The 19,730-nt window shown below is 38.9% G+C and overlaps 1 protein-coding gene across 3 annotated transcripts in view; it reads left to right on the top strand.

Annotated features, from left to right (window-relative positions):
* UHRF2 (ubiquitin like with PHD and ring finger domains 2) overlaps positions 1-19,730 on the top strand; it is a 99,395-nt gene that overhangs the window by 65,872 nt on the left and 13,793 nt on the right. For all 3 annotated transcript variants that reach the window (XR_013404848.1, XM_015117705.3, XM_015117704.3), the window contains 5 exons: positions 1,505-1,614; positions 3,634-3,820; positions 7,664-7,787; positions 8,012-8,119; positions 12,916-13,020. Coding sequence is in view for 2 of the 3 variants with exons in the window: in XM_015117705.3 (XP_014973191.1) it covers positions 1,505-1,614; positions 3,634-3,820; positions 7,664-7,787; positions 8,012-8,119; positions 12,916-13,020 (634 nt within the window). In the remaining variant the exon portion in view is untranslated. The remainder of the gene's footprint in view (positions 1-1,504; positions 1,615-3,633; positions 3,821-7,663; positions 7,788-8,011; positions 8,120-12,915; positions 13,021-19,730) is intronic.

Below are 19,730 nucleotides of genomic sequence, written 5' to 3'. Positions count from 1 at the left end.
CTGTTTGAACCATACTTTGGGAATGCAAATATCAAAAATCAAGACTGTGAGAAACACTTTAGGACAAATGGTTGGAATTGTTAACAGATTTCAAGGAGGAAAGAGATGGCATGTGGATTTATAGATTAGAGACTTTTCAAACACAGGCAAAACTGTTTTAGGGAGGTAGACAAGTGACATGATGAAAAAAATTAAGGTAAATATAACTCTTGGAAGGACACGAAGTTGTCATTGTGAGGGGACAAGGTAAGGGTTTCTGAGGCAGTTGATATTCCTCTGTCTTCTGTCATTGTTGGTGGTCACAAAGGATGTGTATATTGATAATTGGTTCAAAGCTATGCATTTATGGAGTTTTCTGCATTTGTATATATTTGACATTGAAAGTTTATAAAAAAAAAGGTGGAAGGATGGAAAAAGTCTTCAAGCAAGTGCTAACCAAAAGAAAGTAAACTTTTGATTCAGAATGCATTATTAGAGATAAGCTACTCAATAAGATGTAGCCTTCTTAAATCTATACCTAATAAAGCAAAAGCCAACAGATTAAAAGGAGAAATAGGCCAGGCGTGGTGACTCATGCCTGTAATACCAGCACTTCGGGAGGCCGAGGTGGGCAGATCAGCTGAGGTCAGGAGTTGGAGATGAGCCCAGCCAACATGGTGAAACCCTGTCTCTACTAAAAATAAAAAAATTAGCCGAGTATGGTGGTGCAGGCCTGTAGTCCCAGCTACTTGGAAGGCTGAGGCAGGAGAATTGCCTGAACACAGGAGTTGGAGGCTACAGTGAGCCGAGATTGCACCACCAGCCAGGTGACAGAGCGAGACTCCATCTCAATAAATAATATAAACAAACAAATAAATAAATGGAGAAATGTACAAATCCACACCCATGTAGGAAACTTTGAAGAAGTGTATACAAACAAATATGAATTGAGTCTGACAAGTATGGTTTAGTATGAAAGACTTTATGAAAAGGGTATCTTATTTTTGCCTAGAAATTTTATTTATTGGAAATTTTCTTTTTTAGATTTTTAAAATAAATTCTACAGAATTATCCCATGTAATTACATTTTCACAAAAGTATATGAAAATATATTGCTTACATAAAAGAAATGTTAAAATTCTACCAAAGGACAAAACTAACAGAAAACATACCTTATTTCTTGATAGAAAGGTTTAATATTACACAGATGTAACAGGAAATTATTTAAATCTTCCATTGTAATTGACAGAATACCATTTTACCCAGTCTTTAAATTTACAAGATAGCTACTTCTTACCGGATAAACTAATGAAGCCTGTATTTTTTTTTCTCATATTATGTTAACTAATCACTATGGACTTTTCCTACTATTGAAAACAATAGTTCAGAATGATTGGAATAGCTCTAATCTCAGTTTATAGATAGGCAGATTTCAGTGAGATTCCAAACTGACTTTTAGTTGTTATTTGTTTATATACCTTAGATTTTGCTGGCAGAAGTTAACCTTTCTTCCTTTTTTAAACAGGGGTTCTGAAGGAACATTAAATGATTGCAAGATAATATCTGTAGATGAAATCTTCAAGATTGAGAAACCTGGAGCCCATCCTCTTTCGTTTGCAGATGGAAAGTTTTTAAGTATGGATTTTTGTTTTTGGGCTTAGACTGTATGTGTTGTACATTATTGAACTTTATTTGTACTGGTCAGTGAATAACTTGGAAGGAAGTATAAAAGTGTAGACCATACAAATTTATTTTCAAGACAACAGTTTTGATCTAAGATTCATTTTGTTGTAATGAATTTTTCCCAAATGATAAAATGTTATTTTTGAAGAAATATATTATCTTGGTATTTTATTGCTATTCTTTATTTTAAAAATATTATGGATATATAATAGTTGTTATTTAAAGAGTATATGTGATATTTTGATACAGGCATACAATGTGTAATGATCAAATCTGGGAAATTGGGATATTCATCACCTCAAACATTTATCATTTTTTGTGTGTGTTGGTAACATTCCAAATCTGTTCTTTTAGTGATTCTTTCTAACTGTATCTTTGCACCTTATAGCCAACCCTTCTTTATCCCCTGCCCCACTTCCCTTCCCAGCCTCTAATAACCATCATCATTCTATTCTTTACCTGCACAATATCAATTTTTTTTGGCTCCCACATATGAAAGAGAACATGTCACATTTGTCCTTTTGTACTTGGCTTCTTTCACTTAACATAATGTTCTCGAGTTTCATCCATGTTGTAAATGAAAGGTTTCTATTATTTTTATGGCAGAATAATATTTTGTTGTATCTGTATATACCGCATTGTCTTTTTATCTGTTGATGGATTTCCTGTTGTTTCCTCTGTTATAGATTCTGTCCAAAGAAAAAGCCTGTTTCTGTAATTTTGTTAGCCACCCACGTTTAGTTTTTAATAATGAGATTTATTTTTACACAAGTAAAGTCTTAGAATTATAGTGCTGATTGAGCCTTGAATTTCTGGGAGGTAATAAATGAGGCTTATATAAACATTAGAAGGTTAGAATGCAGCTGTACCTCTTCATTTTACAGATTTTTCTTGCTTGATATCAAACATTTGGTAACAGAGATAGAATTAGATTCTAGGTCTTTTCATTCATGGTGGGGCTTTTGTTTGTTTGTTTTTTGTTTTTTGTTTCGAGACAGTTTTGCTCTTGTCTCCCAGGCTGGAATAAAATGGCATGATCTTGGCTCACTGCAACCTCTGCCTCTCAGGTTAAAGCGATTCTCCTGCCTTAGCCTCTAGTAGCTGGGATTACAAGTTCCTGCCACCAAGCCCAGCTAATTTTTGTAATTTTAGTAGGAATGGGGTTTCACTGTGTTGGCCAGGTTCTCGAACTCCTGACCTTATGAGCCACGCCTGGCCTCAGGCATTTATTTTTAAAGCCTCACACTTGATTATTCTTTTTGGTTCCTTTCTTTTCATTAGAAAAGCTGTATGCTGGCTGGACACGGTGGCTCAAGCCTGTAGTCCCAGCACTTTGGGAGGCCGAGACGGGCGGATCACGAGGTCAGGAGATCGAGACCATCCTGGCTAATGCGGTGAAACCCCGTCTCTACTAAAAAGTACAAAAAACTAGCCGAGCGAGGTGGCGGGTGCCTGTAGTCCCAGCTACTCGGGAGGCTGAGGCAGGAGAATGGCATAAACCTGGGAGGCGGAGCTTGCAGTGAGCTGAGATCCGGCCACTGCACTCCAGCTTGGGTGACAGAGTGAGCTCCGTCTCAAAAAAAAAAAGCTGTATGCTGGCCGGGTGCCAGCACTTTGGGAGGCCAAGGTGGGCAAATCACCTGAGGGGTCAAGAGTTTGAGACCAGTCTGGCCAATATGGAGAAACCTCATCTCTGCTAAAAAATAAAAAAGCCAGGCATGGTGGCGCCTGCCTGTAATCCCAGCTACTTGGGAGCCTGAGGCGGGAGAATCACTGGAACCTGGGAGGCAGAGGTTGCAGTGAGCCAAGATCACGCTATTGCACTCCAGCCTGGGCAACAAGAGCAAAACTCCATCTCAAAAAAAATAAAAAAATAAAAAATAATGCTGTTTCCACATACTTTTCTTTATGCGGTTCATAGATACAAAAAATGTTTTAAGACTAGGCTTGCTATAATTTTGTTCTTAATAGGGCGAAATGACCCTGAATGTGACCTGTGTGGTGGAGACCCAGATAAGAAATGCCATTCTTGCTCCTGTCGTGTATGTGGTGGGAAACATGAACCCAACATGCAGCTTCTGTGTGATGAATGTAATGTGGCTTATCATATTTACTGTCTGAATCCACCTTTGGATAAAGTCCCAGAAGAGGAATACTGGTATGATTATCAGGTTTTTGTTGTTGTTGTTCTTGCTGTGTAAATAATTAAACATGAAATATGTATTTGAACCACCAAAAGTAGATTTCTAAAGATACATAATATAAAAGTGCTTAAAATGTTATGACCAGGGGTTACTTAGCATTCATAGCTTTATTCAATTACTGTAACAACTTCTGAACCATCTCTTGCTCCATTTTTTAATCCCTTCAGTTTCTTCTCTGATAATAGAGTCTGTGTTCATTCAAAAACGCAAATCTGATTGTGTTGCTTCGTTGCTTCAGAGGGTTTATGTTGCCTTACAGGAGTGATATTTAGTGTGATATTTAGTTGCTTCTCCAGCCTGTATCTCTTACCACTTTCCTCTTTCATTTCCCCAAATACTCTACACTCTAGCCAGATTAAATATCTTTAAACTCCTTAAGTAAGCCATGTTCTTTTCCAGGTTGTCACACTTGCCATATTTTTATCTTGGAAGCATTATCCTCTTTGCTTAACTTCAAGATGATACGAATCCTTCAGCTTTTCAGTTAAATGTGACTTCCTCTGGTTATCCTTTATGGATGGTCCTCTACCCCCAACCATGCTAGATATCCTTGTTATGGTCTATAATAGTACTTAGCATTTACTAAACACTAACAAAGCAGTTTATATGATTACTGTATTTGATCCTGTGATGTTGATACATCGAAGAAGATTCCAGTTATACTTGCCAAAATCTGTTCTTCTCTTATGGCATAGTGATAACTACAAAAAGAAGTTATCAGAAAAGAGACTGGGAAAAATGTGTCCAAAGTTAATCCTTTTAATACCATGTTGAGGAGGGTTTTTCTTTTTAAACTGTGTGCCATATTGCTACTGTTGAGCATTTTTAAGGACGACTGAGTCAGAAATAACTGATGTCACAAGTGGGTAATTGGTATCTGTGAAAAATAGATTGTTCCTTTTGATCTCCCCCTAACCTGTTGGGAAGGCTGTTGCTGTATTATGACAGAGGCTGTAGAGGTGAGAGAAAGGGGGAAAGGATATATCTTCTTCCTTTTACCTCCTACTACTACCTTATATGATCACACTCTGAATTTTACCATCACTAATAACTGTTTCTTCTGAAATCTCATATTTTCCTTCCTTCTTGTTCAGTGGATGACATATTTCTGCTTTTCTAAAATACAAACTCTTTCACCTGCTCTTACAGTTCCATAGTCTTTCCAGAAACTTCACTTCTTCAGTTAATCCCTCTCCCAAGTTACCATTACCAGATCGTTCTCATTAGCATTCTAGAATCTCTTGAATTTTCAAAATACACACAAACCTCCCTTGATCCCATTTCTCCACCAGCTGTCTACCCCATTCTCTGCTTCTTTCATGGCAAAGATTCTCAAGAGCTATCTCTACTAATTGTTTCAATTTCCTCTCCTGTTCATACTTCTGCACTCCAGTCTAGCTTTCTTTCCACTGTATCTGCTTATGTCAGGTTCACAGACACTTTTTATGTCTACACCTAAAGGTCAGTTCTCATTCCTTACTCAACTGCTTAGCTGGTTACTCTGTTTTATAGATCTGAGATCATATAATCCCATTTTTCTACCTACTTCACTGGCCTTTCCTTCTTAGTCTCTTACTGGGTTCCCTTCACCTACCAGATTTCAGAGCCCCCCCACCCTAACCCCCAAAGCACTATCCACTTCTTTTCTATGCTAGGGAACTATGCTTGTTCCCTAGATGATCTTATCCAATTATGAGATGTTAAATACGAAGCTAATAGTTCTGAATTTATGTCTTCATTTCTAATTTCCCCTGAGCTTTATATTCCTATGTGCAATTGCTTAGTGGACTGGCATCACAAAATTAGTCCAGATGGAGTTCTTGATTTCCACAAACTCCCTAAAATCCTGCTCCTCCCCTAGTCTTCATTAAATAGAACTAATCATTTTATGCCAAAAAGCTAAACTTCATTTTATGCCAAAAACTAATCATTTTATGCCAAAAAGCTAAACTTCATCCTCAGTTCTTTTGTTCTTTCACATACTCTACATCAATAGATTTTGACAGTTCTTAATGTTTCTTCATTCTCATCTCCCAGCCCAAACAACTATTTCTTCCTTGAACTTCTGTAACAGATATCTAACTAGTCTCTTTGCTTCATGTGCTATCCTTTCTCCCATAGCAGCAGAGTGAGCTTAAAATGGCCTGAATTAGATCATTTGTCTGTTTGAAACTCTCTAATGTCTTCCTATTTCACTTAGAATAAAAATCTAAGCCCTTACCATTTATGACCTGGCCCATGTCTACTCTCTAACTTCGGTTGCTTATCACTAGCCTGTTTACTTACTAACCTTGGTCTCTACCCACCTTTATCTTCCTCAAAGCATACCATTTCTTTTTGTGCCTCAGGACCTTTGCACTTAACTGTTTCTTTGCCGGGAATGCTTTTCTTGGGTTATCTACTGTAAGAAGCATATCATTTCTAGTCACTCTTAACACATAACCCTGATGTATTTCCACTTAACACTTTCTGGAATTCTTTCCTTGTATGTACTGGTTTTCCTTAACTACTATGTACAAACGTTTTTAACCCCAGCACCAAAATAGTGCCTTGCACATAGGAGGTTCTGAACAAACCTGTTGAAGGAGTGAATCAATCCCAGAGATGACTTTAGGATGATATAATTAGAAGAGTGTCTTGTATTACTCTGGAGCATATCTCTACATTCGTATCAAGGTCTTTCACTTCACCTGGAACTCCTTAATCTTAAATCTTTTCTGCTTCTCCAAATCATGTTGTCTGGATATTTAACCTGTGCACTGATTTTCTCATCAAACAGATAATACTTGCTTTAAATCACAGAATCTTTAATAAAGTTAGTTATAAAGATGAGCCCATTGGATAAAATACAGCTTTTCTTTAGGACAGTTTATTTTTGGAAGCCTTCCTGATTTTCCAACTAGAAAGGACTTTAATTCATAGTATTTAGTGCCTTCTCAAACTTAATTTGCTCAGGATCAGGGATTGAATTATTTAAATTTTTGTCTCCTGTAGTGTTCAACAAAGTATCTCATAATTGGATTGACTTGTGGGCATAGTATTCTTTCTTCTAAAAGCTACATAGAATAGATAATTGTGAAATAGAAAGTATGGGCAAAGAAATTTGAGATTAATTGGGCGGTGGCCATTAGATCTTTGTTAGGGTATTCCTAAAGTTTCCTTTTTTTGGTGACGTAAGAATAGCCTCATCTTATTCTGTAGACATATACCTTGCTTTTTAGAAAAGATTCAAGGTAGTTTATGAAATACAAGTTATAGTAGGGTAATCAATTACAAATAGGCTAAAGGACAAACAAGCACAAGGAATTAAAATGAAGCTAACGATAAGGTTAATATAAACAAACATCCTTGAAGTCATGTATACTTGTTATATAAACTACCATTTTCTTCTGGGAATTCTAATAACCAGTTTAGATGGGGAGATGTATCTGTTACACAGTTGAATGTTCTAGGAAGATCTAGCTACTTTTGTTTTAATGACAGGAACTTCAAATTTCTATTCTCAGGGTTAGTGAAAAGTTTAGAGTTCATGGTATCATTCTGAATCTCATAGCTTTGAGTTTTTAACTGAATTTGAGGATTTATAAGTTATCTAAAGGAATGACAAGGATATTTTAAAAGCCAGCCTAACCATGTAAATATTTTGAAAAGTTTAGTATTTTAATGCCAGTTAAAGCTCTGTAATGTATACCAAATAATACATCTTAAAACTTGCTCTTACCTAGGAAGGCTAATATTCTGTTACTAGCCTTAATATGGCATTGTGAAAATGTCTTCGTTCTTTTTTTCTTTTAAAGGTATTGTCCTTCCTGTAAAACTGATTCCAGTGAAGTTGTAAAGGCTGGTGAAAGACTCAAGATGAGTAAAAAGAAAGCAAAGATGCCATCAGCTAGTACTGAAAGCCGGAGAGACTGGGGCAGGGTAAAGAAGAAATTCCTCTTCCCAGTAGCAATTATAGTATATAATGTTTTGATACCAGTAGTAGTAATGGTATAAAAGATTAAACAATATCATTATTTGTTAATATCAGTGGTACTTAAATTACATAAACAGCTGGGTTCCTGTTTTATTCACATCTCAGAATTAAGGGCTTTCATTAAAATCTAACATAATGAATTTCTCAAAGTTTGTTTTGTGACTTGTAGGGAATGGCTTGTGTTGGTCGTACGAGAGAATGTACTATTGTCCCTTCTAATCATTATGGACCTATTCCTGGTATTCCTGTTGGATCAACTTGGAGATTTAGAGTTCAGGTATGTTTTAACATTGGCTTAGTTGAAAAGGGAAAATTGGCTATCAGATTATAGCAGTGTTAATGTCTGTTGATTGTAAGTGACCCTAACACGTGACATTGACTTGTTAGAATGAAAGATTTTATTTTAGGATGGGTATACTCTTCCTGGAGGTTAATAAAGGAACATACATCACAGAATTGGGCATTAGCTATGCATTTTCATCACTTTGTTTTTACTGTTCTGTTATAGTTATGGTAGTAACCATTAATTGTTAAGCTTTCTAAACAGCCTTTCTTGCAAAAATTTAGCATTTGAAATATTAAACTTGAATGGTGTAGCAATTTCTCATTGAATGTCGATAAACTCTAAGCTTGTTTCAGGTGTTGTCTTTGGGATTTATCCTCCTGAACAAATGCTAAGACATTGGGTGAGGAAGTGCCAGCTAATCCGAGAATAAAATAATTTCCTATTTCCAATTACACCTAGGATTCTGAACATTAATTAAGCGTGGCTTTAATTTTTTTTTTTTTTTTTTTTTTTTTTGAGATGGAGTCTCGCTGTGTTGCCTAGGCTGTAGTGCAGTGGTGTGATCTTGGCTCACTGCAAGCTCTGCCTCCCGGGTTCACACCATTCTCCTGCCTCAGCTTCCCGAATAGCTGGGACTACAGGCACCCGCCACCATGCCTGTCTGATTTTTTTGTACTTTTAGTAGAGACGGGGTTTCACCGTGTTAGCCAGGATGGTCTCAATCTCCTGACCTCGTGATCCACCTGCCTCGGCCTCCCAAAGTGCTGGGATTACAGGCGTGAGCCACCACGCCCGGCCTGGCTTTAAGTTTTATACTGAATGGCCCTGGTACTCAGACCTTTAATATAATTATAAAATTTAGATAACATATACTTATCCCTTGGTATCTGTGGGGATTGGTTCCAAGATCCCCCATAGACACCAAAGTCTGTGGATGCTCAAATTGCACACAAGCTCAGGCTTGTGTGGTGGCTCACACCTGTAATCCCAGCACTTTGGGAGGCCACAGAAGCCAGATCACTTGAGGCCAGGAGTTCGAAACCAGCCTCGCCAACATGGTGAGACCCATCTCTACTGAAAATACAGAAATCAGACAGATGTGGTGGCGAGCGCCTATAATCCCAGCTATTCGGGAGACTGAGACGGAAGAATTGCTTGAACCCAGGAGGCCGAGGTTGCAATGAGCCAAGATTATGCCACTGCGCTCCAGCCTGGGTGACAGAGCGAGACTCTGTCTCAAAAAAAAAAAAAAAAAAAAAAAATCCTTTATACAGTGGTGCAGTATTTTCATATAACCTATGCACATCCTCCTGTATACTTTTTTATTAATACCTGATACAGCGTAAATGCTGTGTAAATAGTTGTTACACTGTATTGTTTGGGGAATCATGGCAAGAAAAAGTCTGGACAGATTCAGTACAGACACAACCATCTATTTTTTTCCCCAGATATTTTCTACTCTCTTTAATTGGCAGATGTGGAACCTGTGGGCCAACTGTAATACATAAAAATGACTTAAAAAGCTATGTATATATTAAATACTAGTAAATAATTTATATTTTAAAAACATGCCCTACTTTTCGCTTTTTTTTTTTTTTTTTTGGGAGACAGAATTTCACTCTTGTTGCCCAGACTGGAGTGCAGTGGCACAATCTTGGCTCACCACAACCTCTGCCTCCCAAGTAGCTGGGATTACAAGCATGCACCACCACACCTGGCTAATTTTGTTTTTTTAGTAGAGGCAGGATTGCTTCATGTTGGTCAGGCTGGTCTCGAACTCCCAACCTCAGGTGATCCACCCGTCTCAGCCTCCCAAAGTGCTGAGATTACAGGTGTGAGCCACTGCGCCCAGCTTAATCATTATTTTCTGTTTCTCAGAGGCAGCCACATAAAAATTTTAGTTGTCTCCTATGCATTTACCTTCTTTCTTTCTTTCTTTTTTCTTTCTTTCTTTCTTTTTCTTTCTTTTTTCTTTCTTTCTCTTTCTCTTTCTTTCTTTCTTTCTTTTTCTTTCTTCCTTTCTTCCTTTCTTCCTTCCTTCCTTCCTTCCTTCCTTTCCTTCCTTTCCTTCCTTTCCTTCCTTTCCTTCCCTCCCTCCCTCCCTCCCTCCCTCCCTCCCTCCCTCCCTCCTTCCTTTCTTTCTCTCCCTCCCTCCCTCCCTCCTTCCTTTCTTTCTGTCTTGACAGGGCCTTGCTCTATCACCCAGGCTGGAGTGCAGTAGCAGTTGCAGCTCATTGTAACTTCAAACTTCTGGGTTCCAGTGATCATTCCACCTAGATAAGACTAAAGATGTAAAGACGTATACCACCATGCCTGGCTATGTTTTGTTTTGTTTTGTTTTTTGGTAGAGACAGGGTCATGCTATGTTGCCCAGCCTAGTCTCAGACTCCTGGCCTAAAGCAGTGCTCCAGCCTTGGCCTCCCAAAGCACTGGGATTATAGGCTTGGCGGTGGCAGCTGCTGCTCCTCCTCCTGCTGCTCCTCCTCCTCCTCCCCCTCTCCCCTCCACCCGCCCCCCCGCCCCTCCCCAGTCCCTGGCTGTAGTGCCGTAATCACAACCCACTCCTGGGCTCAAGCCGTCCTCTAGTCTGAGCCACCAGAGTAGCTGGGACTACAGGCACACGCCACCACACCCAGCTGATTTTTGTGGGTTTTTTTTTGAGTCGGGGTTTCACCATGTTGCCCAGACTGATCTTGAGTCTCTGGGGTCAATCCCTCCTGCCTCAGCTTCCCAAAGTACTGGGATTACAGGTGTGAGTCACTGTGCCTGGCCCTACCTTCTTATTTCTATTAATAAATAGTGTGTTTATACTTTTTTTAAAAAATTCATCTTTTAGTTGTATTCACTTCTTTCTTTCTTTCTTTTTTTTGAGACAGAGTTTTGCTGTTGTTGCCCAGGCTGGAGTGCAATGGCACAATCTCGGCTCACCACAACCTCAGCCTCCCGGGTTCAAGCAATTCTCCTGCCTCAGCCTCCCAAGTAGCTGGGATTACAGGCATATGCCACTACGCCCAACTCATTTTGTATTTTTAGTAGAGACATGGTTTCCATATGTTGGTCAGGCTGGTCTCAAACTCCCAACATCAGATGATCCACCCGCCTTGGCCTCCCAAAATGCTGGGATTACAGGTGTGAGCCACCATGCCTGGCCATATTAACTTTTTTCTGTGGAAGATGAAACATTTAGTTTAATACTGTCTGTGTTCTCTTATCTTTGCAATAGTTGTATTATAATTTCGGTTGAACCGGTATTCAAAGTTTAGGTTATTATGACTTTGGATCTATAAATACAATAAAATATTGTATACAAATAGAATATAATACTGTAAATATAGTTAAAATACACTTTGTGTATTTCTAATCACCTTATTTTTTATTTGCTTTTTTTTCATATACCTGTCTGTCACATATTTATTTTCTAAACTCCGAAAGACTCCTTATATAGTCTAATATGACTATGAGGTTGTTTTCCTGAGCAACTAGTGAGATGGATTTGCTATTTAGAAAGAAGGGAAGATTTAGGAAAAACAGATTATTTTTGCCAGGGTTGATGAGGTGGTGCAATCAAATGGTCCCTTTTGCTGAGGTATTTCAAAAGCCAAAACCTTTCCAGGTTCTGTTGCTATCAACTTCTTGTTGGCTTCTAAAAGCTTCTAAAGTGCCTTCCCCGCCACCCCAAATTCTTGTGCAAGCTTGAATTTCAGCTTCTTTTACTCTACTAAGAAAATTGTATTGGCCAGGCATGATGGCTAATGCCTGTAATCCCAACACTGTTAGGCTGAGGCAAGAGGATTGCTTGAGCCCAGGAGTTTAAGACCAGCCTGGGCAACATGGTGAGACCCCTGTCTCTACCAAAAAAAATTTTTAAAGACCCAATTGTATGACAAACAGATGAACTACAATACCTTTCTCAGGGAATTTGAAGTTCACCAAGAAGTGGTACTTGTTTCAGTGAGGCAGGAATGAAGATACGAGGGGAAAAGCAGTCAGCCATTGAAGTAGAAATGAGTAAAGTAGAAATGGATAGCATGTTTGGGTAACATTCAGCAGTTTTGGCTCAGGCATATATGTTCCTTGAAGGTGAAGCTGTAGATAAGGCTAGGAAAAATAGATAGGAGCCATATTTAGAGGGTAATAAATCATGTTGACTTGGGTTTAATACTATGTGACCACTTCATGTCAAAAGCAGAATTGTTTTTAAAAGAATCATCCAGTTTGTGATAGATAGGATGGGTTTGAAGAAGCAAAACTAGAGGCAGTAAAAAAGGATCTGTTGTAAACATTCATGACTTAAACTGAGACTCAAACTAATATTGAACAGTGGAAGTAAAGGTAGATGGATTTGAGAAATTTAGGAGGTAAAATCAGCAATCCTTGTAACCAAAAGGGTTTGAGGAATATGGGAGAAGAATGGGGCTAAAAAATAACTCCTGCATTTTTGACTTCACAAACTAGGCAGGCAACAGAGCCACTATCCAAGACTAGAAATAAGAGAGAAACGATACAGACTGCTGATAGTTCTCTTTTAGCTGAGTTGAGCTGGAAGTTCCAATAGACAGAAGATGATTGTTTACTAGTTATTGTGCAACTCAGAATTCTACCCAATCAGTTTTAGAATTCTCAGAACCCAAAGGATATGTTTGAGGAGATTTAAAATGAGAGAGCAAAAGATAGAACTCTGTGAGAACTTCGTTCTTTAGGTACCAATAATATATATGAAAGCATTTTGTAAATGTATCTTAACTAACTGTTCAGAGGTATTTTGAGACTCTTCAATTGTTTTATAGGTGAGCGAAGCAGGTGTTCACAGACCCCATGTTGGTGGAATTCATGGTCGAAGTAATGATGGGGCTTATTCTCTTGTCCTGGCTGGTGGATTTGCGGATGAAGTCGTAAGTCATTATACAACCTTACTCATTAGTACCTGCCTTGATCATTTGTAAAATACAATAGCTTTGCCTAGGATACATCAAATACTGCTGTGTCTTTTTAGCACAGTTTTTTGTTGAAGTAATCAGTTTTATACATGTTAGAAAGTAAATCATTTGACAGTGTTTATTCTTTACATGTACTGATTTGACTTATATGTGTTGTTATTATGTTATAAGGAAAACACTCACATTCTTGATAGAGCTTTTAGTCCTCTTTTTTTTTTTGAGAGAGAGTCTCGCTCTATCACCTGGGCTGGAGTGCAGTGGTGCAATCTTAGCTCCCTGCAACCTCTGCCTTTGGATTCAAGTGATTTTCCTGCCTCAGCCTCCCAAGTACGTGAGATTTCAGGCATCTACCATCACACCTGGCTAATTTTTGTATTTTTATGTTTTATTTTTTGAGACGAAGTTTTGCTCTTGTCACCCAGGCTGGAGTGTAATGGCACAGTCTCGGCTCACTGCAATCTCTTCTTCCCGGGTTCAAGTGATTCTCTTGCCTCAGCCTCCTGACTAGCTGGGATTACAAGCATGCACCACCTCACCTGGCTAATTCTTGTATTTTTAGTAGAAATGGGGTTTCACCACGTTGGCCAGGCTGGTCTTGAACTCCTGACCTCAGGTGATCCTCCTGCCTCGGCCTCCCAAAGTGTTGGGATTACAGGCGTGAGCCACCACACCTGGCCAATTTTTGTATTTTTAGTAGAGATGGAGTTTTGCCTTGTTGACCAGGTTGGTCTCGAACTCCTTACCTCAGATGATCTGCCCACCTTGGCCTCCCAAACTGCTGGGATTATAGGTGTGAGCCACGGTGCCCATCCTCTATAGAGCTTTTTTTTGTCCTTCTTCTTTAAGTTTTCTCTTTTAAAAAAATAAAAACTGGTTCCAGTGTTAGATCTATAGAGCTTTTTTTTTTTTTTTTTTTTTTTTTTTTTTTTTTTTTGAGACGGAGTCTCGCTCTGCCGCCCAGGCTGGAGTGCAGTGGCCGGATCTCAGCTCACTGCATATAGAGCTTATTTTTAAAAATTAACTTATTATTTTGAGTTAATTGTAGATTCACATGTAGCATTAGAAACAATACAGAGGGCTGAGTACAGTGGCTCATACCTGTAATCCCAGCACTTTGAGAGGGTGGAGTGAGTGAATCTCTTGAGCTCAGGAGTTCAAGACCAGCCCTGGGCAACATGGCAAAGCCCTGTCTCTACCAAAAAATATAGAAATTAGGTGAGTGTGATGGCATATGCATGTAGTCCCAGCTACTCAGGAGGCTGAGGCAGGAGGATTGCTTGAGCCCAGGAGGTCGAGGCTGTAGTGAGCCATGATCATGCCCTTGCAGCACTCCAGCCTAGGCAACAGAGAGCGAGACCCTGTCTCCTTTAAAAAAAAAAAAAAAAAGGTGGGAAGGGGATCCTGTGCCCTTTACCCAGTTTCTCACAATGGTGACATCTTGCCAAACTATATAATAAAGTATCAGAACCAGGATATTGACACTGTACAGTCAGGGGCCGAACATTTATATTATCACAGTTTCCATTGTTGTGTTGCCCTTTTATAGCTACACTATCAGACATAGCCCCCTACTGCTTCTTAACCTCTGACAACCACTAATCTTTTCTCTTTTTTTTTGAGATGGAATCTTGCTTTTGGCGCCCAGCCTGGAGTTCAATGGCGTCATCTCGGCTCACTACAACCAGCCTCCTGAATAGCTGGAATTACAGGCACCCAGTTAATTTTTGTATTTTAGTAGGGATGGGATTTCTCCATATTGGCCAGGCTGATCTCGAACTCCTAGCCTCAGGTGATCTGCCCACCTCGGCTTCCCAAAGTGCTGGGATTACAGGCATGAGCTACCGTGCTGAGCCTTTTTGTTTTTGTTTTTGTTTTTGTTTTGAGACAGAGTCTCACTCTGTTGCCCAGGCTATAGTACAGCGGCTCACTGCAACCTCTGCCTCCCAGGTTCAAGTGATTCTCCTGTCTCAGCTTTCCGAGTAGCTGGGCTACAGGCATGCACCACCATGCCTGACTAATTTTTGTATTTTTGGTAGAGATGGGGTTTCACCGTGTTAGCCAGGCTGGTCTCAAACTCCTGACCTTGGTGATCTGCCAACCTCAGCCTCCCAGAGTGTTGGGATTACAGGCCTCATTTCTTTATTCCTGCAATTTTGTCACTTCAAGAATTTTTGTAAATGAAATTATGTGGTATATCATATATTAACCTTTAGGACTGGCTTTTTCTACTCAGCATGATTCTCTGGAGATTGTGGCATGTATCAATAGTTCATTCCTTTTTATTGCTGAGTACTAGTCCGTGGTGTGGATGTACCACAGTTCATTTAATCATTTACTTGTGGAAGAACAGCTGGGTTCTTTTGAGTTTTTAGCTATTACAGATAAAGCTACAGTAAGTATTTGTGAACAGGTTTTTTGTAAACATAAGTCTTTATTTCTCTGGGATAAATGCCCCAGAAGTGCAATTCCGGGGCCACATGTGGCAGTTGCATGTTTAATTGTTTAAAGAAACTGCCAGACTGTTTTCTCCAGTGACTGTACCATTTTACATTCCTATTGGCAATATATGAGTGATCCAGGTTCTCTGCATCTCACCAGCATTCACTGTTGTTGCTGGGTTTTTTTGTTTGTTTTTGGTTTTTGTTTTTTTTTCCATTCTGAGAGGTGTGTAGTGGTAGCTTATTGTAGGACGTCATTCATTTGTTTATTTGCCATCTGTGTAGCCTCTTTTTTTTTTTTTTTTTTTTTTTTGAGACGGAGTCTCGCTCTGCCGCCCAGGCTGGAGTGCAGTGGCCGGATCTCAGCTCACTGCAAGCTCCGCCTCCCGGGTTCACGCCATTCTCCTGCCAGCCTCCCGAGTAGTTGGGACTACAGGCGCCCGCCACCGCGCCCGGCTAGTTTTTTGTATTTTTTAGTAGAGACGGGGTTTCACCGTGTTAGCCAGGATGGTCTCGATCTCCTGACCTCGTGATCCGCCCGTCTCGGCCTCCCAAAGTGCTGGGATTACAGGCTTGAGCCACCGCGCCCGGCTTGTGTAGCCTCTTTAGTAGTATAGCTCTTCAGGTTTTTTGGTCTTTTTCTGTTGGGTTTTTTTTTTTTTTTTTTTTTAACTGTTTATCGGATATGTGGTCTTTAGGTATTTACTTGCTTTCATGGATTGTTATAAAGATGAATTAATTCGAGTAGTTACGGAGAACACAAAATACAGTATGTTTTCAGACAGAAATAGAAAAACTTGCTGTCTTTCTGAAAGGCAGATTTGGCAGTGCATTTACATTAACATGGCAAAGTAAATGAAAATGGAAATATTTAGGTTCATCCTTTGCATACTTCTTTAGCATGCATATTTTGAAGCTGTATCTTTATGTATTTGTCAGAAATACAAAAGATGTTATATATAATACAGTCAGCGTTTGGAATTTTTTAAAGGCTTTATAAATAACTAGAAATGTAGTCTAACAATTGTTTTTAGTGTCTGGGCAATTGTATTTGATCTGGTCTCTGACATTTGTTGTATTTGAAACTTGGGCCAAATTATTTAACTCTGGTAACTCAGTTTCCCCGTCGGTAAAAAGAAGAAATAGTAGTATTTTATGTCGGGAAGATGATTACATTAAATGAGATAATTTATGTAGCCCTTTGCACATAGCACGGACTGAAATGTTAGTTATATTCTCTGTAGCAGAATATTACTTTAAATAGGGCGAGTCACAGTAGCTCATGCCTGTAATCTCAGCACTTTCAGAGGCTGAGGTGGGCTGATCACTTGAGGTCAAGACTTCGAGACCAGTCTGGCTAACATGATGAAACCCCGTCTCTACTAAAAGTACAAAAATTACCCATTCGTGGTGGTGCATGCCTGTAATCCCAGCTACTCGGCAGGCTGAGGCAGGAGAATCACTTGAACCCAGGAAGCAGAGGTTGTGGTGAGCCAAGATCACATCACTGTACTCCAGCCTGGATGACAAAGTGAGACTCTGTCTTTAAAAAAAAGAAAAGAATATTATCTTAAATATATGAAGTTTATTTTCTTGTTTCCATGTTTTTGAATATAGTTACTGGTCAAACGTTAAAACATTTGTGGAGATAAGTACTGGTGAACTGCTAGTTGTCTTAGATAGTCAAGTCTATTAAATGATGTAAAGAAGAATTTTAGGACTAAGGTGACATATAGGCCTTGATTGACAGCTAAAATGTATCTGGAGATGTTTATATATTTTATAAGCATTTTCAACTTTTTGATCATTCTATTGTAGGCAAGTATATCTATAGGATTAGGAAAAGGAAACCTGAATAAGCTTTTCACATTTAAGAAAAACATTTCCTGAATTCTCGAATTTGGTATAAATTTCATGAAGCCAGTGGTCTTTATTCAGTCTGGTTGAATGGATGTAATACTCTTATGTACCTGCTGATAACTGAGTTAATATTTTAGCCTAGTAACTTAGGAATTAATCAAATGCCAGTTTTAGTGCCCTGTATTTTGGTGACCTCTTTTGAGAAGTGAGGACCCACAAAGATGATCTGTATCCTCTCAGTTGTCTTGAGAAGTAGTTTGCTCAGTGTTCAGGAGAAGACTCTGAAGCCAGAGTCTGTTTGGTTTTGTGTCCTGGGTGTGGAGCCATCTCTCTTCCTAGTTGTGTGATTTTAGGCGATTTACTGAACCTCCGCCTCATCTGTAAAATCAGATTTATAGTACTTAAAGGCTTGCTGTGAGGTTTAAATGAATTAATTATATGTAAAATGCTTTTCCTAACACCACCTAACCCCCCAGTAGTAGATGTGTGTTATACTAGCAGTGGTACAGTTTTGCAGAGATGTAAAGGGTATTATGAGAGGTATTGGTAAACTTTGAGGCTATGGTCTAGACAGCCTTGAATTAAATCGTTAAAGGAGTTTGGGGAATGTTTGTCTTCATTGTGCTTTGGAATTATTTATCTGATAGTCCTATAGGGAGGAGGCTGAGAAGTTTGGTATAAAGGTCTTCCACCTGATCTTGATGATGGCAAGAATAGGAGCATCTAGCTTGTCTTAGGCAGTTGCTTTAGCACCTTGGGAGAAGAATAGAGATTGGGAATAACTGAAGAACTGAGTTACTTCAGGGCAGTGCCGTGTCCCTTGTGTAGATAGAGCTGCTTTATGTGAGCTCTTCCCAGGCACTAGAACTTGTTTAGGCTACTGCCTCCCAGGCACAATTTAATGGATCATTGACTAGAAGATGCAACAAATTTAGGCTGATTATTTTATTTTTTAATAGAGACAAGGGCTTGCTATGTCACCCAGGCTAGTCTTGAACTCCTGGGCTCAAGCAGGCCTTCTGCTTTGGCCTCCCACAGTGCTGGGATTACAGGCATGAGCCATTGCGCCTGGCCTTTCCATAGGAAAAATAGTCTGAAATAATATTGGTTGAGCTCTTACAGTCTGACAGTTTTTTCCCTTGTGGTAATATAATGTTTTTGTTGATGTAATGATTAAAGTACAAATGAATTAAAGGTACGAAATTTTAGCCATGTTTCCTTGATTTGCTGCTTGAAGAATAATCAGAAATGTTTTAAATACTATTTAGCTTACATTTGTCTTATTATGCTCTCTTACTTTCCATTACTTTTTCTTTATGGCACTCCCATAATAACTTGAAAAGTTGACAGAGTTATGAATATGAATATTGTGGAGTCTGTCCAGATACCGGGTGGAAGACTGGTTTTGATCAGTTTAAGAAGTATTCTAAACTGTTCTAGATGTACGTATTTATTAGAATTCCTTCTCATAGAATACATACTAAAGATTAAGTTTCGTAATACCTTGTTTAAAAAATATGTAGACCTTAATATTGGATTAACAAAAAGTGAAAGTAAATTTAAGGGTTTTGGACCAATAAAAACACTGTAAGACCATGAGATTTTTAGTTGTGGCTTTTAATACGAGGAAAAAACAAAGTATAAATAATTGACTTCTATAATAAGAATTTGGTAGACACAAAACATTGTCTAAGTTGTCTAAACTAATTAAAATGATCTTGCATTAAAGAATCACTATTTTGCTAGTGTTAGTAGAATTAATTGTGCACTGATAGTTACTTTTCTTAATTTGTTTCAAGTACTGAATCAGATAGAGACAATAATATCCATATAAATTTGTAGCTGCTATAGAAGTAATTGGAGAGCTAGTGCATGTAACATCTTTTGGCTTTTTTTTTTTTTTTTTTTTTTACATTTAGTAGATACTTTATACTACTTTTAGTTTTTTTCAAATTTTTTTCCAAATTTCTTAATGGGAGGCAATTTTTTTTTACCTGAATGTGATATAAGTGAATCCGCAGAGTATGAAATAAAGGGAACTTACTATGCTGTTAGAATTTTAATATGAAAGCCAGGGCTCAGTGGCTCATGCCTGTAATCCCAGTACTTTGGGAGGCCAAGGCAGGTGAATCACTTGAGGCCAGGAGTTTGAGACCAACATGGCCAACATGGCAAAACCCCATCTCTACTAAAAATGCAAAAGCTAGACAGGCATGGTGGCACATTGCTGTAATCTCAGCTACTTGGGAGGCTGAGGCAGGAGAATCAGTTGAACCCGGGAGGCAGAGGCTACAGTGAGCCGAGATCGCGCCACTGCACTCCAGTCTGGGTGATAGAGCAAGACTCTGTCTCCAAAACAAAGAAAAT

The sequence above is a fragment of the Macaca mulatta genome, chromosome 15 (genome assembly GCF_049350105.2).
Source record: "Macaca mulatta isolate MMU2019108-1 chromosome 15, T2T-MMU8v2.0, whole genome shotgun sequence".
Taxonomy (NCBI): Eukaryota; Metazoa; Chordata; class Mammalia; order Primates; family Cercopithecidae; genus Macaca; species Macaca mulatta.
Note: the sequence above shows the minus strand (reverse complement) of the source record. Positions and strands in the feature narration are given on the sequence as shown.